Genomic DNA, 24,675 nt, shown 5'->3' with positions numbered 1-24,675 from the left:
CTAAGACGTCACAATAAGAAAAAGAGGCTTGCCTGAGTCATGAAACACCGTAAATGGACTACTGAAGACTGGAAGAAGGTATTATGGACTGATGAATCAAAATTTGAAATATTTGCTTCATCACAAAGGATTTTTGTCAGTAGGAGAAAGGATGGTTCCTCAGTGTGTGACATCAACTGTCAAACATGGAGGAGGAAGTGTGATGGTCTGGGGCTGTTTTACTGGATCCAGGGTCGGTGACTTGTACAGAGTGAGAGGAACCCTGAACCAAAACAGCTACCACAGCATTCTGCAGCACCATGCAGTACCCTCTGGTATGTTCCTAGTTGGTCAGGGGTTCATCCTACAGCAAGATAATGACCCAAAACATAAGTCCAAGCTCTGCCAGAACTGCCTTAGGAAAAAACAAGATGGTAAGTTTGAAACCAAGGAGTGGCAGCACAGTCTCCAGACTTAAACCCCATGGAGCTGGTTTGGGATGAACTGGACAGAAGAATGAAAGCAAAGAAACCTACAAGTCCCACACATTTATGGAAACTTCTGCAACAGAGTTGGGAAGAACTTTCCGAAGAATAGCTGATTTCCATTGTGGAGAGAATGTCATGTGTTCAGCTGTTATATCTGCCAAAGGTGGCTACTTTGATGAGTCAAAAGTTTAGAATACATTTTGGTTTCTAAATGGATTTTTTTAAAATTTCATTTGTTCTATGCTTTCATTTTAGAGTACAATGAGACATGAACATGGATCACTTTCAAGAAAAAAATGGAAAAATAGGGATGTTCTACAACTTTTGACCAGATCATACAAATGGCCCTAGAAGTTCACCTAAATGCAGCTGGAAAGTGTAGAAAAAGATTATTTTTTTTCCATTCAGATTATTGTTTTGAAACACAGCTTTCCGTTTGTGTATTAGCAAAGCATACTTGCAGTGGTTTCATTATGCAGAGCGACCACTGTTAGTTAAATTCAGCTCCTTTAGCGACAATATATTAATCAATCCGGCAGTGATTATTTGTGTTTAAAAAATAGATATTTGAAATGGCGATAGGTCATGGATAAGACCAAGCACATAGAAACGTCCGTTGTTTATATAGCTCAGCTGGGGAATTTTTAAAAAATTATTATGGTGAATGAAATACAAATAGCTACAGCATACAATTTATGCAATATGACCACTAAAGTCTGAGCTGGAACATGTCAAGGACCAATGTTAATAATCAGCTGACTGTGACAAAGTTCCCATTCACAAACCAATTACTTTGGAATCATCTGAAAAAAAAAAAGTCGGAACACTGAGTTTGTATCAAATTTATTCTCAAATACACAAGCAAAGGTGGCAATATGAAATCAAACAATGTGACATTGTCAGTGTCAATCTTTTTTGAAATGTTGACTCTTCATTTAGCACCTTAACAGTTGGGTTACACATGGTTTATATAGTCACTCATACAAAATGAAATGGGTGAATAATGCGAGTCAGTAACAAAAAAAAGCATGGAGAGCTGGGGCATGTGGGTCAGTTACTTAAGATATACACTCCATGTAATCAAAAAGTACCACTTTCAGCCTCTTCTCTTTTCACCGACTAGTACCACAAGGAGCATCAAGCCTCTACAGTCGCATACCAAAAACCACGATGCTCCTCAAATCAGGAGCGATTCGATGACTAGGCCTAGACAGTGATTATTAAACTCAAGTTCCTCTGACGTTCTTGGACCTATTTTCTTTTCACATTAGAGCCTGCTGTTCCGTACTGTACTGTTTCATTTACATAGAAGGAGTAGATATATACAAAGACTTTCATTGTCAAACAATGCTGGAATAAAGTGAAATATTTTATGTACCTGGAGTGTGAAAATGTCTCTAAAAATGGAAAAAGTAAGGCACTCGATATACACCTGCCAATACATCTGGCATTAAAATCCTGACATATATTCAGGATTGTATCCTTTTCAAGTACACAGTGTACCTGGCACCCTCTAGTGTTAATTTGCGGTCTGTGTGTTTCCTGGATGGGCAGCTCTGAGACCAATTTGGGAATGTGGTTCCCCTGCATTAATATCTGTTCTGACAATTGCAGTAACCAGAGCGCTGGGCAGCTCTGACGGCACTGCAAATATTGTACTGAGTTTGTTTTTTTTCAGAAAACAAACAACTTTACAACTGAAACAAGGAAGTACAACCACTCTTTTTGGGTTAATGACTAAATAAACTGACTTATGTAGCAGATTTGTAAAGCCAAAACTAGACTTTGTAGACACATCTGGTCAGACTGTGTCCCACATCAATTATCTATTAATTCTGTCTTATCTCCTTTGTCATTTTAAAACCCTGTTTCACCAAATTTGTAACAAGTGCCTTCAATCCAATAGGCACTTGTGAGGTCAACAAGCTACCACCAGATTCTCATCAAAAGAAGCGGGAACCGTACACTAACTTCACATGAATGGTCACTCGACACCAAGACAGCAAAACTACATGACATCCACAAAGAACTCGCTGGGGTTGCCCATGGCAAGGTGGAAGGACTGGCGTGATGCAGTCAGCTCTGGGGGTACAGAGCCTAGGTCACGAGTGGGCGGGGCACCAGGAGGTCCCCCTGGAGTGGAGGAGGGGGGCGGGGGTAACGCTGGGTGCATGGGAGCTGTTGATAGCTGCTGCGTGTGTGGAAGAGCGTGAGCGGTTGCCATGGCTGGGTGTGGGTGCTGGGGTACCATCATCACCATCATGGGGTTGTAAGGGAGGATTCCTGGCGGGTAGGGAGACATGTGGGGCGGTTGGGGCATGCGGTGGTGATGTGAGCGCTGGGAGGAGGCGTGGCTGTGCTCGCTGGGGGCAGCCGAACCGTGGCCACGCCTCAGGCTGCTGCGGGTGGAGTATTCTGATTCACTGCCGCTGCCGGAACGTGAGTCCGCCCCACCACCTTCCCCACCTCCGCCAGAGGGGGATTTCTCCCCTCCACCGACGGTGCTGCCAGGGCCTTTACTGCTGCGACGTCGCTCACCCTCACTTCTTGTCGATCCGCTGCTTCGGCTCCCTGGGGGAAGAAGGCAAATGTACTAAGATAAACTGTAAACAAGTCTAGCCAGTCAGGCTAGATTCAATGTCCAGAAGCTGTATCCTTCTCAGTCAAACACACAAGCCTAAAGAGGAAGGAAACCAGCCTCGTACGGCAGCTCCATATGAATGGTTTACTATTTTTACTCCGCCAAAGAACGCGGCAGAGTTATGTGATGATCGGCATTGGTTTGTCTGTCTGTCTACAAACTTTACTCAAAAACCGACAAACAGATTTGGATGAAATTTTCAGGAAAGGTCAGAAATTATACAAGGACCAAGTGATTAGATTTTGGCAGTGATGCGGCTTATAGTCTGGATCCACGGAGTTGTTAAAGATTTCTGTATCATTGCGAGCACAAGATCATTTTGTTTGTGGGTACATCTATATTAAATGTCTACATCTGTATTACCATACCGTAAGCACATAACTTTGACAAAAATACAATTATACAGACTAACAATATTCACAACTGGATTATCTCAAGGAAGCTTTAAATTTTTGCAGTAGGTCTTAATTAATACTGAAATTCCTTGCATAACTACTGCATCAGTGACCATATAGGAGTAAATTAACAAAATCCTAAAACCTATAATACACTTTGACAAAGGACCAGCAGTGTTTTTTTTAAGTATGTGTGTTTTGCAGTTAGAGGGCTGATGTATGTAAAAATCTGAATGACATTTTGTCACCGTTCGTGCTCACCTTCACTGTGCTGGCTGCCGGTGCTGCCAGGTGCGTAGCTGTAGCTGGTGAGCTCGTGGTACGGAGGTGGTTGGCTGGAGTAGGGATGTGTTGGGTAGGGCTGATAGGGGAAGGTGTGCATCATGGGCCATGGCGAGGCCCCAGGGAGTGGCAGCGGGGCCAAGGTGTCCTGGTCTGAGGCTCCACTGGAGCCATCATTGTCATTTAGAGAAAGATTTGCCATGTCTGGGTGGAAGACAATGGAAATAAGATTGACAATGAAGCAAAGGATGCATTTAAACAAACTACAGAAACCTGCAGTTACAACAGGTTCCTGAAAAACATGAAAATAAACAAAACAATCGTCACATTTGCATTACATCCGTCTTCAAATGTCACCACTGGACATGAATAGACTGTGTTTTGCATCTATTAGGATCCAGTCCAGACTGCACCCATGAACATAGTTACATTTAAAGCTGTAATAACAGCTGCAGCTTGTAGACAGTGTGTTGGTTCTCTGTGCTTGTTATTACATGCTTTCTGGACATTCTAAATTTAGGGCTGGCAGGACATTAAAGAAATCCTTCCATAGCTGACATGTCACATGTTTAACCCTACAACCACCAGTTTTTCCACAAAAGGCCTGTGTGCAAAATGTGATTAGGCATAACATTTAGCAGACAGTCTTTGATGTCAGTGTTTTCCAGTAACTCACAATTCTCACAGTCGCTCAAGTCTCCGAATACGTAGTAGCACTGTTCAGAAAAAGTGATCTTGTTGACAGTGTGTCGAATGAAGCCAGCCTTTAGCAAGTTGCTGGCGTACTTCCTGGCTTCACGGCGGTCCTGGAATCCTTCGATGTGGTGGAACAGCCACTCCACTACGTCTGAGCCTGCCGATCGGTGAAGAGACAAAGAGGGTAAGACGAGGCCGAATTTCATTCATCCCAAAAAAATGCTTTTTTTTTGCCAAAGACTCTTAGTATATTTTTATATTTAAAATAAATGTACCCTGTTTATACAGTGTATATATTGCATACTAATTGTTTGTTTTTATTGGATTGCAAAAATATACACACATGAATTCAAATGCGGGGTACCGTAAAAAAGACCTACAATTGCTGCAAATTACAATCCTATAAGCATGCAGTAGCAGCATATATGATGTCACGCAGCTAAACATAGTAAGAAGGACTAAATATAAAGTGTTTTCATCAAGAAGTAATAAAGCATAACTAAAGAAAGCAGAGAATCTAGGATCGGATCACCTACTGCTATGTTAAGTGGCTGAGCAGGAATTTTATTGTAAGCTGTTGGATCTTTAGTACAATAACTTTAGTTAAGTCTGAGAATATAAAATAAGAAATTTACTACAACGCCAAATTTTCATTCCGAAAGGCACAGACAAACAAACATGTAGTTTACGTAATTGTTCCTTGTGATTCATTTGCAGGTGATTCCAATTTAACACGTTTTCATTCAAAACAGGCATTCACGTCTGTACTTGGGTTTTTTTTCCCTTCGCTCGAGTCACACGGTTTTAATTCTGTGAGCATAATGCCTGCCCTGTAAGGCCATCTGAGGCACACAAAGTTCATGAATTGGATGCAGTCTTTTTTGGCTCGTTTCCACCTTTTGTCTTACCGAGGAAAGCGTTGGGGATGGTGATTTTAAGCCACATGCGGTCCCTGACCTCAAGGCCCGACTCTGGTGAGGCCATTGCCTTGGCAACGGATGCCATATCAGAATGCAGTGATAAATTAAAGTCATCAAAACCTAAACAAAAAAAGAAAGAAGATCATTTCAGGGAAGCTCAGAAGGACGAACTATAGGCCTGTAGGAAAAATGAAAGAATGACAGATGAAATCAGGAAGAACTAGAGCTTTGAAGGGATCAAAGGCAGGAAAGCAGCAGACATCATTTATCAAATCACATAACAGCAGCAACAAAAGCAGAAAGACATGTGAAAAATGATTCCTGTGTCAATGTTTTCCAGAGATAAAGATAGACAGAAACTCAAACAGGGAAAAGATAAATTACAATGATGAACATCTTGAATATCATCAGTCTGACAAAGAAAACAGGCAAGGTTTAAAAGCAGAGAATACAGTTGTAGGAGAAGATTATCCAGATATGAAAGAGCTGAGAATAAAGAGGAGAGGCTTAATTACAGCACACAGAAAGCAATATGATAATAGAGACATTGTAAACGACTCTCACGTTCAGTCTCGGTGACGGAGGAAGAGGAGGTGATGGTACTGAGGGAGGAGCTGCCTGGGTAGGGAGGGTAAGCCCCAGTCATAGCCACTGAGTGGCTGACCCATGCTGCTGGATCAATGGGTCGGATCGGTTCATCTACACGTGTATAAAAAAAAAAAAAAAAAAAAGATTAGCAAACTGTTACTGATATCAACCACAGAAAAGCTGCCTTGACAGTAAGTGTGAGGTACTTACTGCGAGGCAGAGTGAAGTAGCCCTGAGGAGACGGGTCCCAACACTTGGCCACTGTGAGGATGATAGGCCTGGAAACACCAACAGAATAAGAAATCATCACTAATCACTGATAAACACTTAAGGAGACAAAACTTGAAAATTTTTGACTGACAAAATCGAACATGAGAAAATGACAACTCACCCCGGCTTGTGTACAATCTCTCTCAGTACCCGCACTGCATCGTCATTACTCATATTTTCAAAGTTTATGTCATTCACCTTGGAAAGTAACGAAGCATAACGAAGACTTTATCTCAGTATGCAAAAAGAGATTCATTTCAACTAAAGAAACTACAGTTGTAGTTCTCAGCTAAAGAAACAGTAACCTCAAAATGTGAAACAAAGACACTGACTTTAATCCATCCTCCCCTCTCACCTGCAATAGCATGTCACCAGGTTCAATGCGTCCATCTGCAGCCACAGCTCCTCCCTTCATGATGGAGCCAATGTAGATGCCTCCATCTCCCCTTTCATTGCTCTGTCCCACAATGCTGATGCCCAGAAAGTTGTACTTCTCTGTATGGTGGAAAAACGTGAATAGTGTCAGAATGAAGTAAACATTTGGTGAAATAAAGCGTAGTAGCAACATATCTAATTCTTGTTCAAATATCACATACAGAGTGAAGTTCAAAACCAAAAACACATCTTGAGTGTACAAACCCATGTTGAGAGTGACGGTGATGATGTTCAGGGACATTGTTGAATCGGTCACACTGCTGAAGGAGGAGGCCTGAAAACAATAAAACACCACTATGAAATCAGGTTCCAGACGCCGACCTGAGTGCTTATGTAAACACATGAGAAGCTAGAAAAAAAAAAACCTTAAGAAAAGGTAAAGCAATAAAGTTTACACAAAAAAAGTTGTCAGAGTGGTCTGTACATACCCTCTCCAGACGTGGGGGGCGCTGTTTCCTCCGTCGACGGTGCCGCTTAAGAAGCCTTGAGGCTGTGCTCTGTTCTGTTGCACTGCTGAACCTACAAGTTCAAGTCAAGGAAGAAGAAAAATATACTGTCATACCCCTCTAATATTTTGTCTCCTCGTTTACGCTGCTTTTTGTATATAAACCATAAATATAAGAGGGAAAACAATAAGAGAATATCAAGATGATCAAACAGCAATTGCTGTTGAAATCTAAATCTATTTATTTAGTTTGGGTATTGATGCATGGAAAGAACACAATATTCATCGTCAGAGTCCGACAGCATTAGCATTAGCATGGATATCTCCGTCTTGGGCATTATGTCTTCTGTTTACAAACACGGGCGAAGTGAGGCCTGACATCAGAGTTGGCAGGTCTGCGTGATCCAGCCAGCCACTGGCCAATCAAAAGTAACACTGACCCCAGAGGTCACTGCAGTCAATAAGACTGTGATATACCAATGCTTAATGATGGTAAAGTAGCTACTCGGTGGCGGCGACGGGGGAGGGGGGTATTGTGAGTATTCGGATCTCAAAATGAATATTTGGGTAACACCACAATAACCAAATATTCACATATTCAGGTCCAGCCCTACAAATCACGGCAACACAGAATGTGGCCATTTAATAGAATAGAATAGAATATGCTTTATTATCATTATACAGTGTATAACGAAATCATTATAGATGTATCCACAAACAAAATGAACACACTACAGGTTATGCATGTGTACGTTATGTACGGATACCATATCGTGTGACCTAATTATGTAGCAGGCGACAGGAATTGATGGGACTCGGAACGACCCCCACAATTTAATCAGTTGTTCCTTGTAGCACTATTTCCAGACAAGTCCTGGTAAGTCCGCAGCGGTCAATTTGTAATAGGATTGCTACCAAAATCAAATCAGTTGGGCCTTGTGTCATTTCTGACCTTCCCTGAAAGTTTCATCCAAATCCGTTAATCTGTTTTTGAATAATGTTGCGAACAAACAGACAGACAAGCCAAGACCGATCGTCAACTCCCGTCATTTAACTCCGCCGTGTTCCTTGGTGGAGTTATGATTAAACAGTTCTTAAGTTAAATAAGGAGACAACCATAAACTTTATCAATGGCTTGTTGCTACAGTTGCCATTGTTCTTATTTTTTTTTTAAATCTGATGTTTTGATACACAAACAGATATCTAATCCCTATGCAGTTTCAGGAACCCTTTTCTCTTTTATCAATATCTCACCTGCTCATGGTGTCATCATCCTCAGAGTCGCAGAAGCTGGTGGTTTCCAACTCGCTGCTCATCACTGTGCTGGAGCTCTCATAGCCTGCCAGGTGGCGTTCCAGACGACTCTGTCCATTCATACGAGGGCCTGGCACCACAGAAGAAGCCCCGGAGACAAGAGCAAATATTCAACATGATTTTTCATGTTTGCTCAAGTCAGCGTTTACCTATTTTCCTATAGATTACAAACATTCCTCACTTCTCAACATTCCTTGATTATATCATCTTCTATTCAGAGTTCGGAGGATGGGGGCATGCCAGATCTTGATATAACACCATAATCAAAGGACTGTTTCATCAGTACTATGATCTGCCGTTTCTCACCATGCTGTTCCATGCTCTCCCTGTGTCGAGGTCTCTCTCTCCTGAAGGAAACTACAGACTCTGTTTCAGTCTGGTCGTCCAAAGTCTCTACGCTGCCAGTAGCATTGGGACTGCAAAGAAAGTACAATTATAGATGGAATTAGAGCGCGACGGAGTTTTAAAATTCAATCTAATTGTGGCGTTTTTAGAAAAGATTTAGTAAAAAATACAGCTTACGACTAGGGCATTTTTAGGTACATGTGTATATTTTTAAATGGTATTTTTGTATGCACTGTAGTAACAGGCTGTTAGAGTCATGTGCTGACAATTATTGTGTGCTTTGATGTAGTTTTTGTCTGTTCTGCATGTCAATTTTAATGTATACCAGCAACCTTCCCAGTGCCTCCTGGTAATGAAAATACAATAATCTGGCATATTTTCATAATTTCACACTTACATACTTGTATAAAACACGTCTGATGGGGGGGAAAGAAAAAAAAGAATCCGCACCAGAGTTGAGGGAGTTTAGGGGAGCGATTCTCATTTACATATTGGAAAAGTTTACCCCTAACATTTGTCGCTTACTTTTTTCCATGAAAAAATGTGAAGATGCTTTGAGCAAATTTTAAAGTTAGACCCACCTCAGGCCCACTGGACTGCACATGTTTTCTGCCTGACACATTTGTTAAGAAGATTATAAAAAGAAAAGTTCTTGGTTGAAATTGAGGTTTTTGAAGGAGAATATTCCTGAACTCATATCGTATTTTGGCCTTTAGCTTCAAGTAGTGAATAATTTTATGTGCTAAACTCATTATGCATCTCGTTTTATATATAATTTTTAAAAATGCGTTGATTGGATGTTTTCAAGTAGGTTATATATTTTGTAGTAACAAAGCAAGTCATTGGAAAATGCTGTGAAGTTGTTTTTTTTTTTCATCACGAATAAATAAATAACCAAAATAAGTCAGTGCTGCAGGTTATTAAACTAACTTAATTGAGAGTTTCATGACTGATGAACCTAGGAATCAGACTTGATCAATACAGCTCACTTAATCAGTTTTCTAAATAACTTTGACAACATTTACTGAGCAGGACAAACAGAAAGCATGTTAGTGTTCTCTGGTAGACAAACTATGTAATGTAATTGACATACTGATGCCAAATCATCTGAAATATGTCTTATTGTAATTTTTGCACACATTTCTCGTTACTAGATGAGGTATTTGCCAAGAAAGCTAGAAATAGCCTATATCAGTCCATCTGATATTTTAGTCAGACTTTAAACTAAGTGCTATCTTCACCTTTATTACCAGTTGCCTTTTTGAGTTAAGAACTAAATTACTATTTAAGCTGAGCTGTGAAGTGGTCTTTGCACAAAACCAACACTTTCTGAACAACTCTTGTTTATAGTGCACTTGTTGATCAGTTTTGTTTGACATGTAACAGGTCCAATAACTTCTCACTGTAGGAAGGCTTCGACATCATCTCACATTACACTGAATCCAGAATCTTAATATTTTATCTACTGTGGCTGTACCTAAATCTGTAGCGTGGATCTGATAACAAAAGACCTGTATGCAGTTTCATATGATGACTGGGAAGCCCAAAACCACTTAATATGAGGATACAAGGCAAACACATTTGACCCACTCATTGTAGTGTCGATAGCTCAATTGTCACCTGAACTCTTCATTTTTTTTTAACATATGTATAATCAACGTAACAAAAACTTAACACATGAAACTCACATCAAAAGTACCTTGTATAGAGTCACCCCCCAGCCTGAACTAGGTGCCATGATAGCAGTTGGCTATGTATCAGAAATACACTTAGATGTCACCATCAATGATTACGTGTTATTCTTTAGGATAAGTTCTTAGTAAAAAAAAAAAAAAAAAAAAAGATAAGATTTAAGAATTTTTAAGTGCAACAAAACAAAAACAAAGCCAAATTTAGGAAATATTTGCAGTCTCTTCTTGTGCAAAAATACACTGTCCAAAGTCAATCAATAAACCATTACTACAGCCCGACTAACACTCAATTTTTGATGACAGTTCATTGTTATTATTGTTGTTATTGTTGTTGTTATTATTATTATACAGTAAAATGAACATTTTACAGCTGAAAAACACATTTTCCAGTGCTCACTAGTGAATAAACTATTGGAACACTATTTTGTAGTGTGTGTAATGTGGTAGAATATCTTAGACCTAGGTTGGCATTTCTATATAGCAACTTCTGCAGTAACATAATATTGCCTGTTACGAAACTAAAAAACACAGCAAACCAACAAAAGACAACCTTTCTACATTTAGTAGTCTCAGAAAATTTAGTTTCAGTATTCCAGTGTGACCATTGCTGTTGATCCAGCTTCAAATGCAGTATGGAAAAAAGAGACGTGGTTAATTCTCCACTGACTGACTGTAAACCGCACATTTAGTCAAGTTAAGTAAAAATTGTTCAATTTAAGTTGGAATCCAAAATCACCAACAAAGACATCAAAACTCAAGAAATGATGAATGAGTGCACTGCAGCAGTAAGGGGAGTTTGCATTGGTGAATGCTTTACAACCAACATCAAACCTAAAAAGCTCCCAGCAACAATGAAAGAAAAATTGTTTTTGGCCATTATAGAAACAGTTCAAATTACAGTAATCATTTCCTCACATGGGCTGCAGTTGTTTGGTGGTTAGTACTGTCACCTTGCAGCTAGAGGACCCCCGGGTCACTTCCCGGCCTGGGCTCTTTCTGTATTGAGTTTGCATGTTCTGTGCACGCGTGGGTTTTCTCCGGCTTCCTCCCACAGTCCAAAAACATGCTGAGGTTAATTGTTAGGGAGGCAGTATAAAAAACAAGGATGCAAGGCGTCTAAACAAACTGGTTAAAAAAGCTGGCTCTGTGGTCAGAATCAAATTGAACTCATTGGAGGATGAGATGGAGAGACGTGCACTGAGCAAGGTGGAGGCCATTCTGAGAAACATGGATCATCCACTTCATATCTGCCTCAATGAGCAACAAAACATTGGTGGTGACGGCTCCTATCCCTGTGCTGCAGGACAGAAAGATTCTGAAAATCTTTCTGACCATCAGCAATTAGACTATTTAATTCTAAAGTAAACACATGAGACCCCAGACAATTGAATTTGCCTTCGGGGATAAATAAAGTTATTGTATTGTATTGGTTCTAAATTGTCCATAGGTGTGAATGTGAGTGTGATTGTTTTTCTCTATATGTAGCTCTGTGATAGACTGGTGACCTGTCCAGGTGTATCCCCCGTCTTCACCCTAAGTCAGCTGGCACAGACTCCAGCCCCCCGCGACCCTAATGAGGATTAGGCAGTGTATACACTACCATTCAACAGTTTGGGGTCATTTAGAAAGGTCCTTATTTTTGAAAGAAAATCTTTTTTTTTAATGAAGATACCATTAAATAAATCAGAAATCCAGTCTAGACATTGTTAATGTGGTAAATGACTATTCTAGCTGGAAACGTCTGATTTTTAATGGAATATCTCCATAGGGGTACAGAGGAACATTTCCAGCAACCATCACTCCTGTGTTCTAATGCTACATTGTGTTAGCTAATGGTGTTGAAAGGCTAATTGATGATTAGAAAGCCCTTGTGTAGTTATGTTAGCACATGAATAAAAGTGTGAGTTTTCATGGAAACATGAAATTGTCTGGGTGACCCCAAACTTTTGAACGGTAGTATAGATAATGGATGGATGGATTTCCTTACATTTTAGTAGATTAGCATAGATAAAGCAGTAGAAAAAGATGAAGAAAATCTGCATTATGATATTTTATCATTAGTTAGATCATTCTGAAAGTGAACGTTTTTCGTGCTCTTTAAAATGGTCTTAACCCCCCATTTAGATAAAGTTTACTCTTTCAGTTCGAGAAGCAGGTAAAAGTTTGCCTTTTTGCTGCACAGTTGGCATGGCAGCCTCATCTGCTTCTGCTATCTGAATGTTACCATCTTCAAAACTGTCTTCACTAAAAGAAACAACAACATTCAAGCACCAACCTACAGGCTGAAAATGGTAAGTTTTGACAGAGATTTGGATTGTGCAATAAGGCAGGCAAATGTTCCACCAAAACAATTCCTTTCCATAAACATTCTGCAAGAATACAGCATCCTGGGTGCAGCCCAAGACTGTGATTGTTTTAAATAAATACAAACAAGCCTGAGTGTTTAGTTCCCCTATGTTAGAATAATATTGGTTGCAGCCAGACTATATTCATTCTCTAGAGATGAGTAGACAGAACTGGCTATTTCAGATTATGAAAGCTCTGATAAAATCATTGTACAGTCCCTGTCAAGCACCTAACACCAAGCAATATTGCGAACAATGTAAAGTTAAAGATCCAGATGTTCCCATCAGGGGTTGGTGAAGACCAAGACAGAGGTAAACAAAGAGTGAATATTAAAACACAAATAAATGCTCATGTTGTTCTGTGTCTGCTGAATGTGTAAATTAACCAACACATTTGCAATATGAATTTAATACAGCGATAATAAAAAAAAAAAGTCAATGTTGTGTCACTGCTTGTTGCACCTTCTCTATTGGACCACAACAGTGATTTTACAGTAAACAGTATTTTAAAATCTGGTTAGTGCACATTGGGGTACAGTGTATCAGTGCACTTTCCTAGAGCTGGCCATGTTAATCACAAGGGCTGCACAGGCTAAGATCAGTTTCAGATCAGCCATAGTATTTGTGCTACTGCTATTCTTGCAGGAAGTTGACACTGGGCGTGTGAGATATTCAGAAAAGATACAGTTTTTACAATAAAACTATGAGAACATTGCAACTGAGTGTTCACTATTAAGGTATGAAGTGTGCAGATTTGAGAAGACTTTTGTGCCGTCTCTGTTCAGATACAGTTCAGTAAATGTTCCAGTGAGCGTGTGCGCTTTACTTACTGGAAGGAGGGTGGTCTGGAGTCCCCGATGCCCCCAGTCCTCTCTGCAGGTGGGGGCGGTAGAGGCGGTGGAGGAGGTGAAGGCTGAGTAGTCGCTTCCACAGGGGGCACCACTGCCACTGGAGGCTCTGCTGCTGGAGTGTCTGAAGATACCAACTGATAAAAAGGGGAAAAAAAGGAGAGATTTAGAGACAAAAAGAAAACATACGAGTTGAAGGTTAAGTCGGGATGTACAATGTCAGAAAAAAGGTGAATATGTGGAGAGAAACTTGCACCAAACAAGTGGTACAAATCGAGAAAGAGGGGAGGGAAGAGAGGGTGAGAAATAAAAGGAATGAAAGGAGGAGTAGAAAGGAGTAGAAGGTAGAGGGAGGAAAAACGGGTAAGATGTCAATTACTTTGACACACAAACACTGTACTCTTTTCAGACAGACGTCTCAAGGGCAAACTGAAACACTATCCTACACTTAACCTGTCTCTCTCCATTATACAACAAAAGTGCCTGCACACACACACAGACAGACACACACAGACACACACAGACACACACACACAAAGAAAGGTAACACACATCAACAATTAGGACAAATGCCATACAGCTTCTAATTACATGAACCATAAAAAAACAGACAGAAAGGGAGGGAGACAGAAAAATATGAGTATAAAACGTGATCTTAAAGCTAGAAATATTCCGATCTGAGGATTAAAACATCAAATTACAGCAGAACACTTGGAAATCCCCACATATACATTTTTATATCACATACTGTTTATCGGTTCAGTGTTTTTTTGGAAGTCTGGTGCATTCAGTGAATTCAGACAGATAAAGTTTGCATTCACTGTCAAAATAACTCAACAAATGGGAGGTTATCAGCCAGAGCAGACATTCGCCCTCTGTCTTGAGTCCCTCCCTGCTCTTCCCTCCCTGCTAATGGCTATGTGACTATGAAACTCTTCTGGGATCCATCCATCCATCCTGGCGTGCAGATCACATATCAGTCCCTCTGGTCTCTAAGCTTTGTTCCCTCTCTCTTTAATGCCTTCTTTCGTTCTTATGCACTTAACAGATGCTTCAGCCTCAAACCTGCTTATCTGGGCCAAGTCATGATGTTTTGTCTTTATTGAAATGTAAACTGCAGGGTGGGGTGCAACAACTGGGCTTTCTTCTGGAGAAATGGAAAGTATGAAAACTGTACCTGGCAACTCACTGAACTGTAGCTGCTAACAAGTCGTGCTGCGTGTCGCTCACCTTGAGTATCGATTAACACAATGAGCGAAACGTGCCTTCTTCATGATTTGTTCAGCAAACTGAAAGCCCTTTTAGGCTTTACATGTTTCATCACATTTCATTACAATGTGTAGGTTTGCTAGATTATGTCATGTCATTACTTTGCAATTGCTTGCAATGCAACATTTTCACTGTCTTAAATAACTGATGGAAGATATTTAACTTTTTCAGTGTTCTATTTTTTTTAGATGCACTACTAGTAGCACATATATATTTTAAGCATTTATTTTGTTTCAGTGTCGATGATTACGGCTGACAGAAAACCCAGTATTTCAAATTATTAGAATATTCCATAAGATCAATGATAAAAAATAAGATTTACAATACAGAAATGTCCGACTTTTGAGAAGTATGTTTAATTATACACTTAATACTTGGTTGGCTTGGTTAGTTTGTATTTTTGGGTCAAGTCTTTCTCATTGTCCTCTTTACAATTCAGGTAAGACTTACAGTACGATTATGGTCAGCAAACCATTTGGTAGTAGTTTTACCACTAACTGCATCTCCATAAAGCTTGTCAGCAGATGGAAGCATGAAATGCTCTAAAATATCTTAGTAGATGGAATTGTTAAAAGACAATGGACCAATGTCATCAGATGACAAGGCACCCCAAACATCTTAGATTCTGTGCCTCTCCACTCTTCCTCAAGACTCCAGGACCTTGATTTCCAGGGTTAACCTTAACCCAATGACCTTCCCTGCTTGTGGGAGGGTTGATGATCATTTTTATGGACAACGGTCAAGTCAACAGTCCTCCCCATGATTGTGGCTGTTTGTACTGAACTAGACAGAGATAAATGCTGTATTTATACTGTTAATGAAATAATTTATTCAACCTGAAAATAAAAGATACTGGTTTTATGATTTTCATGAGCTATAAGCCGTAATCATCAAAATTAAAACAAAGGCTTGAAATATTTCTATGCTCCCAGTAGTGCATCTCAAAAAATTCAAACATCATGAAACGTTCATAATTTTTCATGAGTTATTTAAGTGAAAATGCAATATATTCTTGAAGTTTGCACCTGAAGTGAAACATTTTAAGGCTTTATTGCCTAATTAAACATTTACATTTCATAAAACTTCTTATGTCATTAAAGTTTACAGTCTGCCTGTGACCTTTTTCATATACCATTTCTTCATTATTTTCTTGATGTTAAAAATGCCAGCGTTAACTCCAAGTGTACGAGAAGTAAAATGTATCGTTTCTACTGTGGTCCAGAACAAGAGAACTGGACTATAAGTGTGTGTACCTAAAGATTGTATAAATTTCAGCTATGGTGTAGCTCATAAACAGGCAACCGAGTGTAAATTAAAGTGATCCTAACTCTTTGGCTCCTCCATTTACATTTACAACACAGGGGACGGCAGAATTTTAGAAAAACCTTTGAATATAATGCAGTTCAGTATACTGTTACCACCAACTATAACTTCCACGTTAAAACATGGAGGTTATACTGAATTTACGACCAAACCAATTGTGATGGATTGCATCTTGACTGTATTTTGTCTTTGCAGTTACTTTATTTAATTTGGGAATTTTAATTTAACATGCCTTGCATGATCTGTTGCCTGCAAAAATGTATTAACAGTGGATGCAAAACAGATATTAACAAATATCTCAAATTTGATTATTTAATCAATTTGTGAAAAAATAAGAAGCTAGACAGACATTCAATTGTGAAAGTTATTAGTTTTTTGTGGCAAAAATGCAGCATGGCTGTTTGCCTCACAAGATCTATTGTAGCAAGAGGCAACTGTACTGAATGCACTGCCTGAGGGACAGGCGTGACCCACTGCTACTTTAACTGACTGAAAATAAAATGTGGTAATGATGATAATGTTCATAACCCAATTCTGCTACAGAGTGAGTGATCTGAGCAATCTAAAAAGCCCAAAAATGTGACTGATTTAGATGTGTAGCTGGCACAATTGTGGAAAGTTAGAAAACTGTATCTGAGCTACTTAATCTACAGTTAGCCCCCCATTTCAGTCGAAGCAAACTGAGAGCACATCTCAAAAATATAAGCCCAAATGAGTATTAGATGTTTGAATGGTACGAACAAAGGTGATATTTTAGAAGAAATAATCTAACATAGTTTTTGACGACCTTTAACAGCACTGGGAAAAGTTTTTGTGTAACCAACAAGGACATTATCATATCTGTGTCTGGGTAAATCTAAGATAAGACAACTCAGATATTTTGAATTTTAAGTAAATAACTTGTAACCAGGTAGATCTCAGGTCTCAATGATGCTTGTATTTTTTCTTACTTTTTTTTTTTAACGTTTTAAATGTTGCAATAAAGGCAAACAAAATACCAAAGAAAGATACGGAGGAGAAAAAAAAAACACTCAAGGTTGAATAAAGGCTGAGATTAACATTTTATAGTCTAGTGCATACTGCTAGCTACAGTAACTCCACCTGTTGATAGAGCTCCAAGAATATTTTTCTCATACATCTACCGAGTCTGTTTCCTCCTGTTCAACCTGACGGGACAGTTCATCTAGTTCTGCTTTCCCACTTTTCCCACATTTTACTGGATACATGTTTTTTTGTTTTTTTTTTTAACCAAACACTCAGCAAAGAACAAGCCTAAACAAGATCTGCAAAGTCTGCGATGTTGCCACATGACACACAATAGTACAAATTTAATTGCTTCATTTTATTACTGCTCGTTAGACAAGCTCATTAATCTGATGAAGGTCTGGAGGAATGCACAGGAAAAGGAAAAGCGGATTCTGAAACCCCCTCTGGCTGATAGTGTTGGCTGACTTTTGAGATAAAAGCCAAATCTTGACATTTTCAGACAAACCTCAGGAGCAAATTGCTAAAATTAGGCCATTTACAGATTTAGAACAATGGCCATCAGATAAACATGGGGAGCTACCACCACTGCTTTTGGTACAAATATGCAAGTTTTATTTCTTACCCATGACACCACTCTGCCGTTGAAACATGGCAACTTGGCACTATCATCGGAAATCTCTTCCTTCACCACCCTGAAAAACAGAGACAGAGTACAGTTTAGGAGGTATAAATTGTCCTAATTTCATAACATTGTGGCATAATATATGCTATCTGTTTCACCCAGCCAGAGGAAGAATGAGGGATGAAAACGCTATCAAGGCCTTAGTCAAACCATAAAGAAAAAAGTAAAAGTGTAGGAGAGGTAAATAGTTTACATTAGTGACACACTACATAGAATACATGAGGCTATGATAATAACATAGCTGAACTATATCAAATCCTTTGTCTAAATCTACAATATAATACTAAAATATGTTTTGACAAGCTGTCTTGTTCACTTTCCATATTTCTTTTAGGTGTGTTACCAGGTAGAGCAGCTCAACAGAACTGAGCAGCAGCTAGTTGAGTAATACTCCAGCAGCTTATATAACATCAAAACAACAGTCGTAAAATTCACCACAAATTTAACATTTATTTCACCAGAATGTAATGTTAAATTGATGGTTGTCAACTAATATTTTCACCTTTGTAAGCGTTTGCATACAGTAATAAAGCAGCATGTAAGTGAGTCAGAAGTGAATATTCTAACAAATCTATCAGAAGGCTGGTCATAGATAAAACAAAGGAAACTCATCACATCTGATGCAAAACTTTAAACATTCCTGCTCACTAATTTGCAACTTTGTCCATGAGGGCCTACTATAATCAGAATTTTACAGTAATAGCTATCATGGTAAACACAGTTGGGCTGACAAATTTATACCATATTATGATATGATTTCATCGACCATTAGGGCTGCCGTTTTCAGCACTTGAACAGTCGCACACATCTTTTTTTGCATTGAGTAAATTGTGCTTTATAAAACCTGCAACCCAAAAAGGGAAAACTTATTCTTCATGACCTCTGACTCCTTGCATGGGAATCTAGTTGCTCTACGTTGCAAGTAGTTTAACAAATAAAGGTAACTATTGTTTCATTCAGCTTCACTTTTCCCTCATTAAAAGTTAGCTACTGTTGACAATATAGTTGTATCTCTACTCTACTCTGACTTTTAATTTTATTACCAAGCTACGTCTAAAGCCAATTCTGCCAAACAGCAACAAACAAGACTAATTTGCTTCCTCTACCAAGTGAGAGACACTATGGAATTTGTGGCTGTCACAACGAGCTAAACCACACGTACTCTTTCTGCTTTTGTGCCTCCGTGCAAATTACGCAACCTAGTCAACTTAATATGCATGCAAATCCAATAAACACAACAAAAGCTACTTCACATTCACAGCCACAGGGCCAAGGCTCTTTAAGACAGCACAGCCGTCTGGCATTTCTTCCCCTCTCTATACTCATCTTCCATGTTTGTCAGAAAGGTAAACATTTGGTTTCAGCTATGTATCCCCCCCCCCAGCAGAGGGCTGCTACATTTGTAAAGCAGTTTTACGAGATGGGCCTGGGCGAAGTGCTACACAGAGGACACTTGACTACTCCAACTCCTTCAAAAGTTTCTCTTTCCAGTTTCATTTGCCAATGTGCCGCTTCTTATGTGTGTTAGATTTGGTCAGGCTCCACTGGGCTTTTGTAAGCAGCTGCTGAGAGCTGGTTTTGTGGGCGAGTGTTAGCAGAAAGGCAGATTGTTGTGGGCACTGGTGAAGATCTGTAGTAGGAAGTCTTAGCTTTCGAGAGCTGTGTGTATAGTGCCACTGACTGCGAGTTAGCAAACTTCCTCCATCCAATTTATTTGACCTTATCCCTGCTCACACGCTGTGAGAAGCTGCATCTAGACAGCAGATGAACAGATGCAACAACCCTGTCCTTAGACTGTAATTGCCTCCATTCCTCTGCCCTCTAAACAAACAAGTGACCACACTCATTTCACACACACTCTAAAATGCCTCGAACACAAACAACCCTGAAATATGTTGAGTCCTGTTGTATTTACTAAAACCTTAAGCCTCCCCCCTTCCACTTCCTTTCTTCAAGTCCCCTGCTGCCATTAAATTCCTCACACTCGGCACAGCATCACTTTTCTAACAATTAATCTTACTGAAACGGCTCCCTGATCCCCTCTAAGCACACATGTACACAGCAGAATATCCAGTAACTCTATGAGAACACCACACTGTTCTTTCTTCCCTTTCTTCTCCCTGTAGATACCCCAGACACCCAGCAAATGGCCTCCGTCCAGCCCCAGGTTCCCAGCACCAGCCCTGGCCTGCTCTGCTGCGTGGATCTCCCCCTCCGCCACACACACAGCTCTGGTCGACAGCTGGCCTCGTACCAGGGCAAATGAAAACACACACTATTACACACTCCTCTCCTGGGTCGGAGAGGGGAGGGAAACGTCCCTGCATTGATTGGACAGCTGACTCAGAGCTATGTTTGAAATTTTTCATCTGAACTCAGTTGGAGATATTCAGATGAGAGAGTGTGATCCCAGGCAGTGCCATTTAACTTAAGGACAGGGTTTTTCCTGGCCAAACGGTCTTTGAAAGACTTTCTATGCTCTGCTCTGCTGAGAGAGTTTTGTGTGAGTGGCTTGTCTGAGGTGAGGAGCTTTTACCTTTGGAAAAGGACATTGTGGGCTCACGAACAAGCATACTAAATGTAATCATCTCGTGTTTGGTTATATGGGGACAAGCTCTTAATTTGACAGCTAGCTTTAAAACAACAACAAGATTGGGCTAAGTCTAGTCAAGTTAAAATAATTGATGGAGACGGTTAAGCTGTAAAAAGGCCTCTAGTGATCAAACTGTCGGCATGACAAATGCAGGATAATAGCTTTTTGCAGTTATAAGGAGTACGCATTCAGCAGTTTATTAGCTACATCTAAATACAACTAATGAACTAATGAAGTCTAATACAGCAACACTGCAATAAAGCCTAGAGTGTAAAGTTGATCACTTTCAGCTTTTGCTAAAACAGTTTAAACTTTATGCTCACTTTAGAGGCTGCAGTTTGTTGGTTTTGAATTGCATTAGAGACCATCCCTTGAAATGTCATTAGGTCTTAAGTAAATAATAATTCAATCAAAAACTACTTTGATCTCTCCGAGGCTTTTTCAATGTGGAATTTATTTCTGTTTTGCATCATTTTAAATTTAATATCTGGACCGTTACTTGAACAAAACAAGACATTTGAAAATATCCCTTTAGGCTCTGTGAACTTGAAATAGACAATTTCTGCTTATTTAGAACAACTATCAACGTTTCAATCAAACAGTCAAACTGAGAGTAGAATATGCTTCTTGTCAACGTACTGACTAGATTACTCAACTAACCTTTTACACCATAAGTCTAAAAGGTCCCTTCCACAGATTACTCCAAAGAAATATCTCCACAAACCAGCTATTGATATTGCTGCTATTAATATTCAAATTATCTGCATCTCATGGGCAGCTCTAGCCCACCAGCTCTGTCTGACAGGAACCAATGAAACGCCATCTCATCCAATGTCGTGCCTGGGTTGATATTGTGGCTCGCTTGGCACAGCCTCTGATGGTGCCATCCAACAAGGAAATGAGGCAAATAGCCCAGTCTTAATACTCATCCAAGACTACAATGCATTTAACAGAAGCCCTAAGGGTCTCACTCAGTGAATCAACCACAAACATGCATTCCTCTGCAGGAAAATGCACAGCAGTCACACAGACAAGAAAAAGATTAATTGATAGAGAAGGAGAGGAGACAGCTCTTTCTGGAGGAGAGGGGTTGGAAGAAAGGGGAGAGGAAGGGAGGAAGCCAGGGAATGAAAGGATGGCTGGCAGGCCAAAGTGTTAAAGAGGGGAGACAAAACCCTGGCTTCAGTCCCGAAAGAAAGAAAAGGCGAGGATTTCACCAGATGATGGACTGAAGGAGGGAGGGAGGCATGAGGATTAGGGCAAAGAAAAGCAGCAGGGACAGGGAATGCCTCCCATTGTAATGATGATGTTTTCTGAGAAATGTCCCAGCCTACATACCCTTAGTATTTCTAGAACCACTTGGATATTCATCACCAGTCATTATAACGCTGCAGTTTCTGATTAGGATGTGCTGTTTGAATGGCGACCTGACTGGCTGGCTTCATTCATGTTTATTCTCCCTCTGCCATAAGTTATTCCCCGTGACAAATACACCACAACCAGGTCACAAGATAGGATTGTACGAGTTTTTGACACGCATACAGTCAGTCGTTTCACTAAAGACGCCTCTTTTTGCAAATCAATCAGGCATTTTTAATGGCAACGTTATGCTAAGAGACCGCTCTTCTACTCGGAAAATACGGGCTTTGGTTTGCCTTTTATCTATTGCCCCCAACGTGTATATTGCATGAGGTTTTAAGTCTTACTGTTGTAGCTTTTCAGCTTTTTATGACTTCTTATTTTGCATGCAAATCACACAGCTCTCTTCTCCTGAAGGAAAAAAAAACACTGCAGCTCACCCGAAGTCTTGGTCCATAGACTTGAAGAAGAATTTGTAGTTTGGTTTGTTCAAGACCTGTTTAAAATCCAACAAAGTTATATTTTCGGCAGCAATGGGTATCTTCACCAAATACGGCGTCTCCTCTTCGTCTATATGATAAATTATTTTGGTTTCCGCCATCTCTACGTTTGCTTTTGCTCAACCTGAAAAGAAACACACTATGAGGCGAGGTAGCGTTAACTTTGTTGGGTAGTTAGCTAGCAGAGCTAGGAGGCTAACGAGACGGCAGAGGTGAAACGATGATGGCCACTGAGATTTTCAGTCCAAGCCGGAGGACGTAAAGCGTTAAAACTCTGCTTAAAAGTTCGTTCTTCGACTTTACGAAGGCTAAAAACTCGCATTCCCCCTGTTACCGAGGGGCGAAAAAACGACGGACACGCTACATTCACACGACCTAACTACCAACAACTTTTCCCCCAACAAAAACATTCAGGGGAGGGGGTCTGAAACTTTTCACCACTTGTTGCGAGCCAACGCGGCGTGTGACGTAATTACGTACCCCCTTCTTCTTTACGTCCTCTGTGCCCCCACAGCCCCCAGTATTTTTACTACAGATAAATCATTTTTGTGAACGTCAAGTTTTTGCTTTTTACAGTCGTTTAGCCAAAGTGTGTTCCATTACAGAAATAAGATTAGGGTTCTGATTTAACTAAGAACGTTAAATATTAAGGTTAATACTCTACAGTTTTATTATGCGAGATTACCTGCAAATTTAAATATTAACACAAAACTAGATACAATACAAATTTACGTGACAAAATTAGATATTGAGTTTAAGACTGTACAACAATAATTATGATTATGACAAATTTAAATACAATAGATAAGAAGCTGCTAAAAATATTAGATATAATCTAAATTAACCTAACTGACTGAAATTTTAAAGCAGCTGCAATATTATGTACTCCGACAAAATGTATCACTAATTTAACAATTAAAGTTAAGACCCTACAAAGTTTTATATGGAAAACCCCAATAAATCCAAAGATTCCCTATGAGCAAGTGTATTTGTAACAGTGGAGAGGAGCAATTCCCTTTAACAGGAAGAAACCTCCAGCAGAATTGGGTGAGCCTCTGTCATAACCAGTTGGGGTGAGGGTCAAGAGGAGGGGGAAAAGGATAGCAGAGAAAGACAGAAAAAAGAACAAGAGGACATAAACACTGGTGAGATTGGTAAAACCAGTATCCACAGATCACACCTGTGCAACTCCACAGCTAGTAATACCTACAGAAAGGCACAAAAAAGATCACAGAGAAGACAAAGTACAAACTACAGGAGAGAAAAGGCACAAACTTAATAACACACACTAGTGCATATGTAAATGCTTGGAGGAAGTCAGAAAAATAACTGAAAACTCTAGTATAAACACATGTGAAACATAACAGGTTTTTCTTTATTTTCACGACTATTTACATTGTAGATTCTCACTGAAGGCATCAAAACTATGAATGAACACATCTGGAATTATGTAGTAAACAATAAAGTGTGAAATAATTCTAAACGTTTTAGATTTTAGATTCTTCAAAATAGCCACCCTCTGCTTTGATTACTGCTTTGTACACTCTTGTCCTTCCCTCCATGAGCTTCATGAGGTAGTCATCTGAAATGGTTTTCACTTCACAGCTGTGCCTTGTCAAGGTTCATTTGTGGAATTTCTTACCTTCTTAATGGGGTTGGGACCATCAGTTGTGTTGTACAGAAGTCAGGTTGGTACACAGTTGACAGCTCTATTTGACAACTGTTAGAATCTATATTATGGCAAGAACCAATCAGCTAAGTAAAGAGAAACCACAGTCCATCATTACTTTAAGAACTGAAGGTCAGTCAGTCTGGAAAATTGAAAAAATTTTGTGCAGTCACAAAAACCATCAAGCACTACAGCAAAACTGGCTGACATGAGGACCACCCCAGGAAAGGAGGACCAAGAATCACCTCTGCTGCTGAGGATAAGTTCATCCCGAGTCACCAGCCTCAGAAATGACAAGTTAACAGCATCTAAGATTAGAATCCAGATAAATGCCACACAGAGTTCTAGTAGCAGACACATCTCTACATCAACTGGTCAGAGGAGACTGAACCAATCAGGCCTTCATGGTCAAATAGCTGCTAAGAAACCACTAACTAAGGAAAAGCAACAAGTAGAAGAGATTAGTTTGGGCCAAGAAACACCAGGAATGGACATTAGACCAGTGGAAGTCTGTGTTTTGGTCTGATGAGTCCAAATTTGAGATCTTTGGTTCCACCCGCTGTGTCTTTGTGCCACACAGAAAAGGTGAATGGATGGTCTCTACATGCATG

General features: G+C 39.8%; 1 protein-coding gene across 1 annotated transcript; it reads right to left on the bottom strand.

Moving 5' to 3' along the window:
* Positions 1 to 1,293: 1,293 nt before the first annotated feature.
* On the bottom strand, positions 1,294 to 22,844 carry dvl2 (dishevelled segment polarity protein 2). The gene is made up of 15 exons (XM_023274977.3): positions 22,336 to 22,844; positions 17,884 to 17,953; positions 13,665 to 13,819; positions 8,760 to 8,869; positions 8,394 to 8,523; positions 7,123 to 7,213; positions 6,899 to 6,968; positions 6,615 to 6,754; positions 6,381 to 6,457; positions 6,200 to 6,267; positions 5,966 to 6,100; positions 5,390 to 5,521; positions 4,462 to 4,638; positions 3,765 to 3,989; positions 1,294 to 3,038 (listed from the first exon to the last, which is right to left on the bottom strand). Exons 1-15 carry the CDS (start codon positions 22,494 to 22,496, stop codon positions 2,476 to 2,478), a joined length of 2,304 nt encoding a protein of 767 aa, XP_023130745.1. The 5' UTR covers positions 22,497 to 22,844; the 3' UTR covers positions 1,294 to 2,475.
* Positions 22,845 to 24,675: the final 1,831 nt, after the last annotated feature.

The sequence above is a fragment of the Amphiprion ocellaris genome, chromosome 23 (genome assembly GCF_022539595.1).
Source record: "Amphiprion ocellaris isolate individual 3 ecotype Okinawa chromosome 23, ASM2253959v1, whole genome shotgun sequence".
NCBI classification, from domain to species: Eukaryota; Metazoa; Chordata; class Actinopteri; family Pomacentridae; genus Amphiprion; species Amphiprion ocellaris.
The sequence above is the reverse complement of the archived record's forward strand: the minus strand, read 5'-3'. Positions and strand labels throughout refer to the sequence as shown.

What these genes read in the sequence shown, in the direction of transcription:
- dvl2 (XM_023274977.3), bottom strand. Translation starts at nt 22,496, where the DNA reads ATGGCGGAAACCAAAATAATTTATCATATAGACGAAGAGGAGACGCCG. An exon ending in CTCCGTCACCGAGACTGAAC is followed by an intron (nt 5,522 to 5,965) that starts GTGAGAGTCGTT and finishes TTTTTTGTTTAG; the next exon opens with GTTTTGATGACTTTAATTTA. An exon ending in CGGCAGCCAGCACAGTGAAG is followed by an intron (nt 3,039 to 3,764) that starts GTGAGCACGAAC and finishes TTCTTCCCCCAG; the next exon opens with GGAGCCGAAGCAGCGGATCG.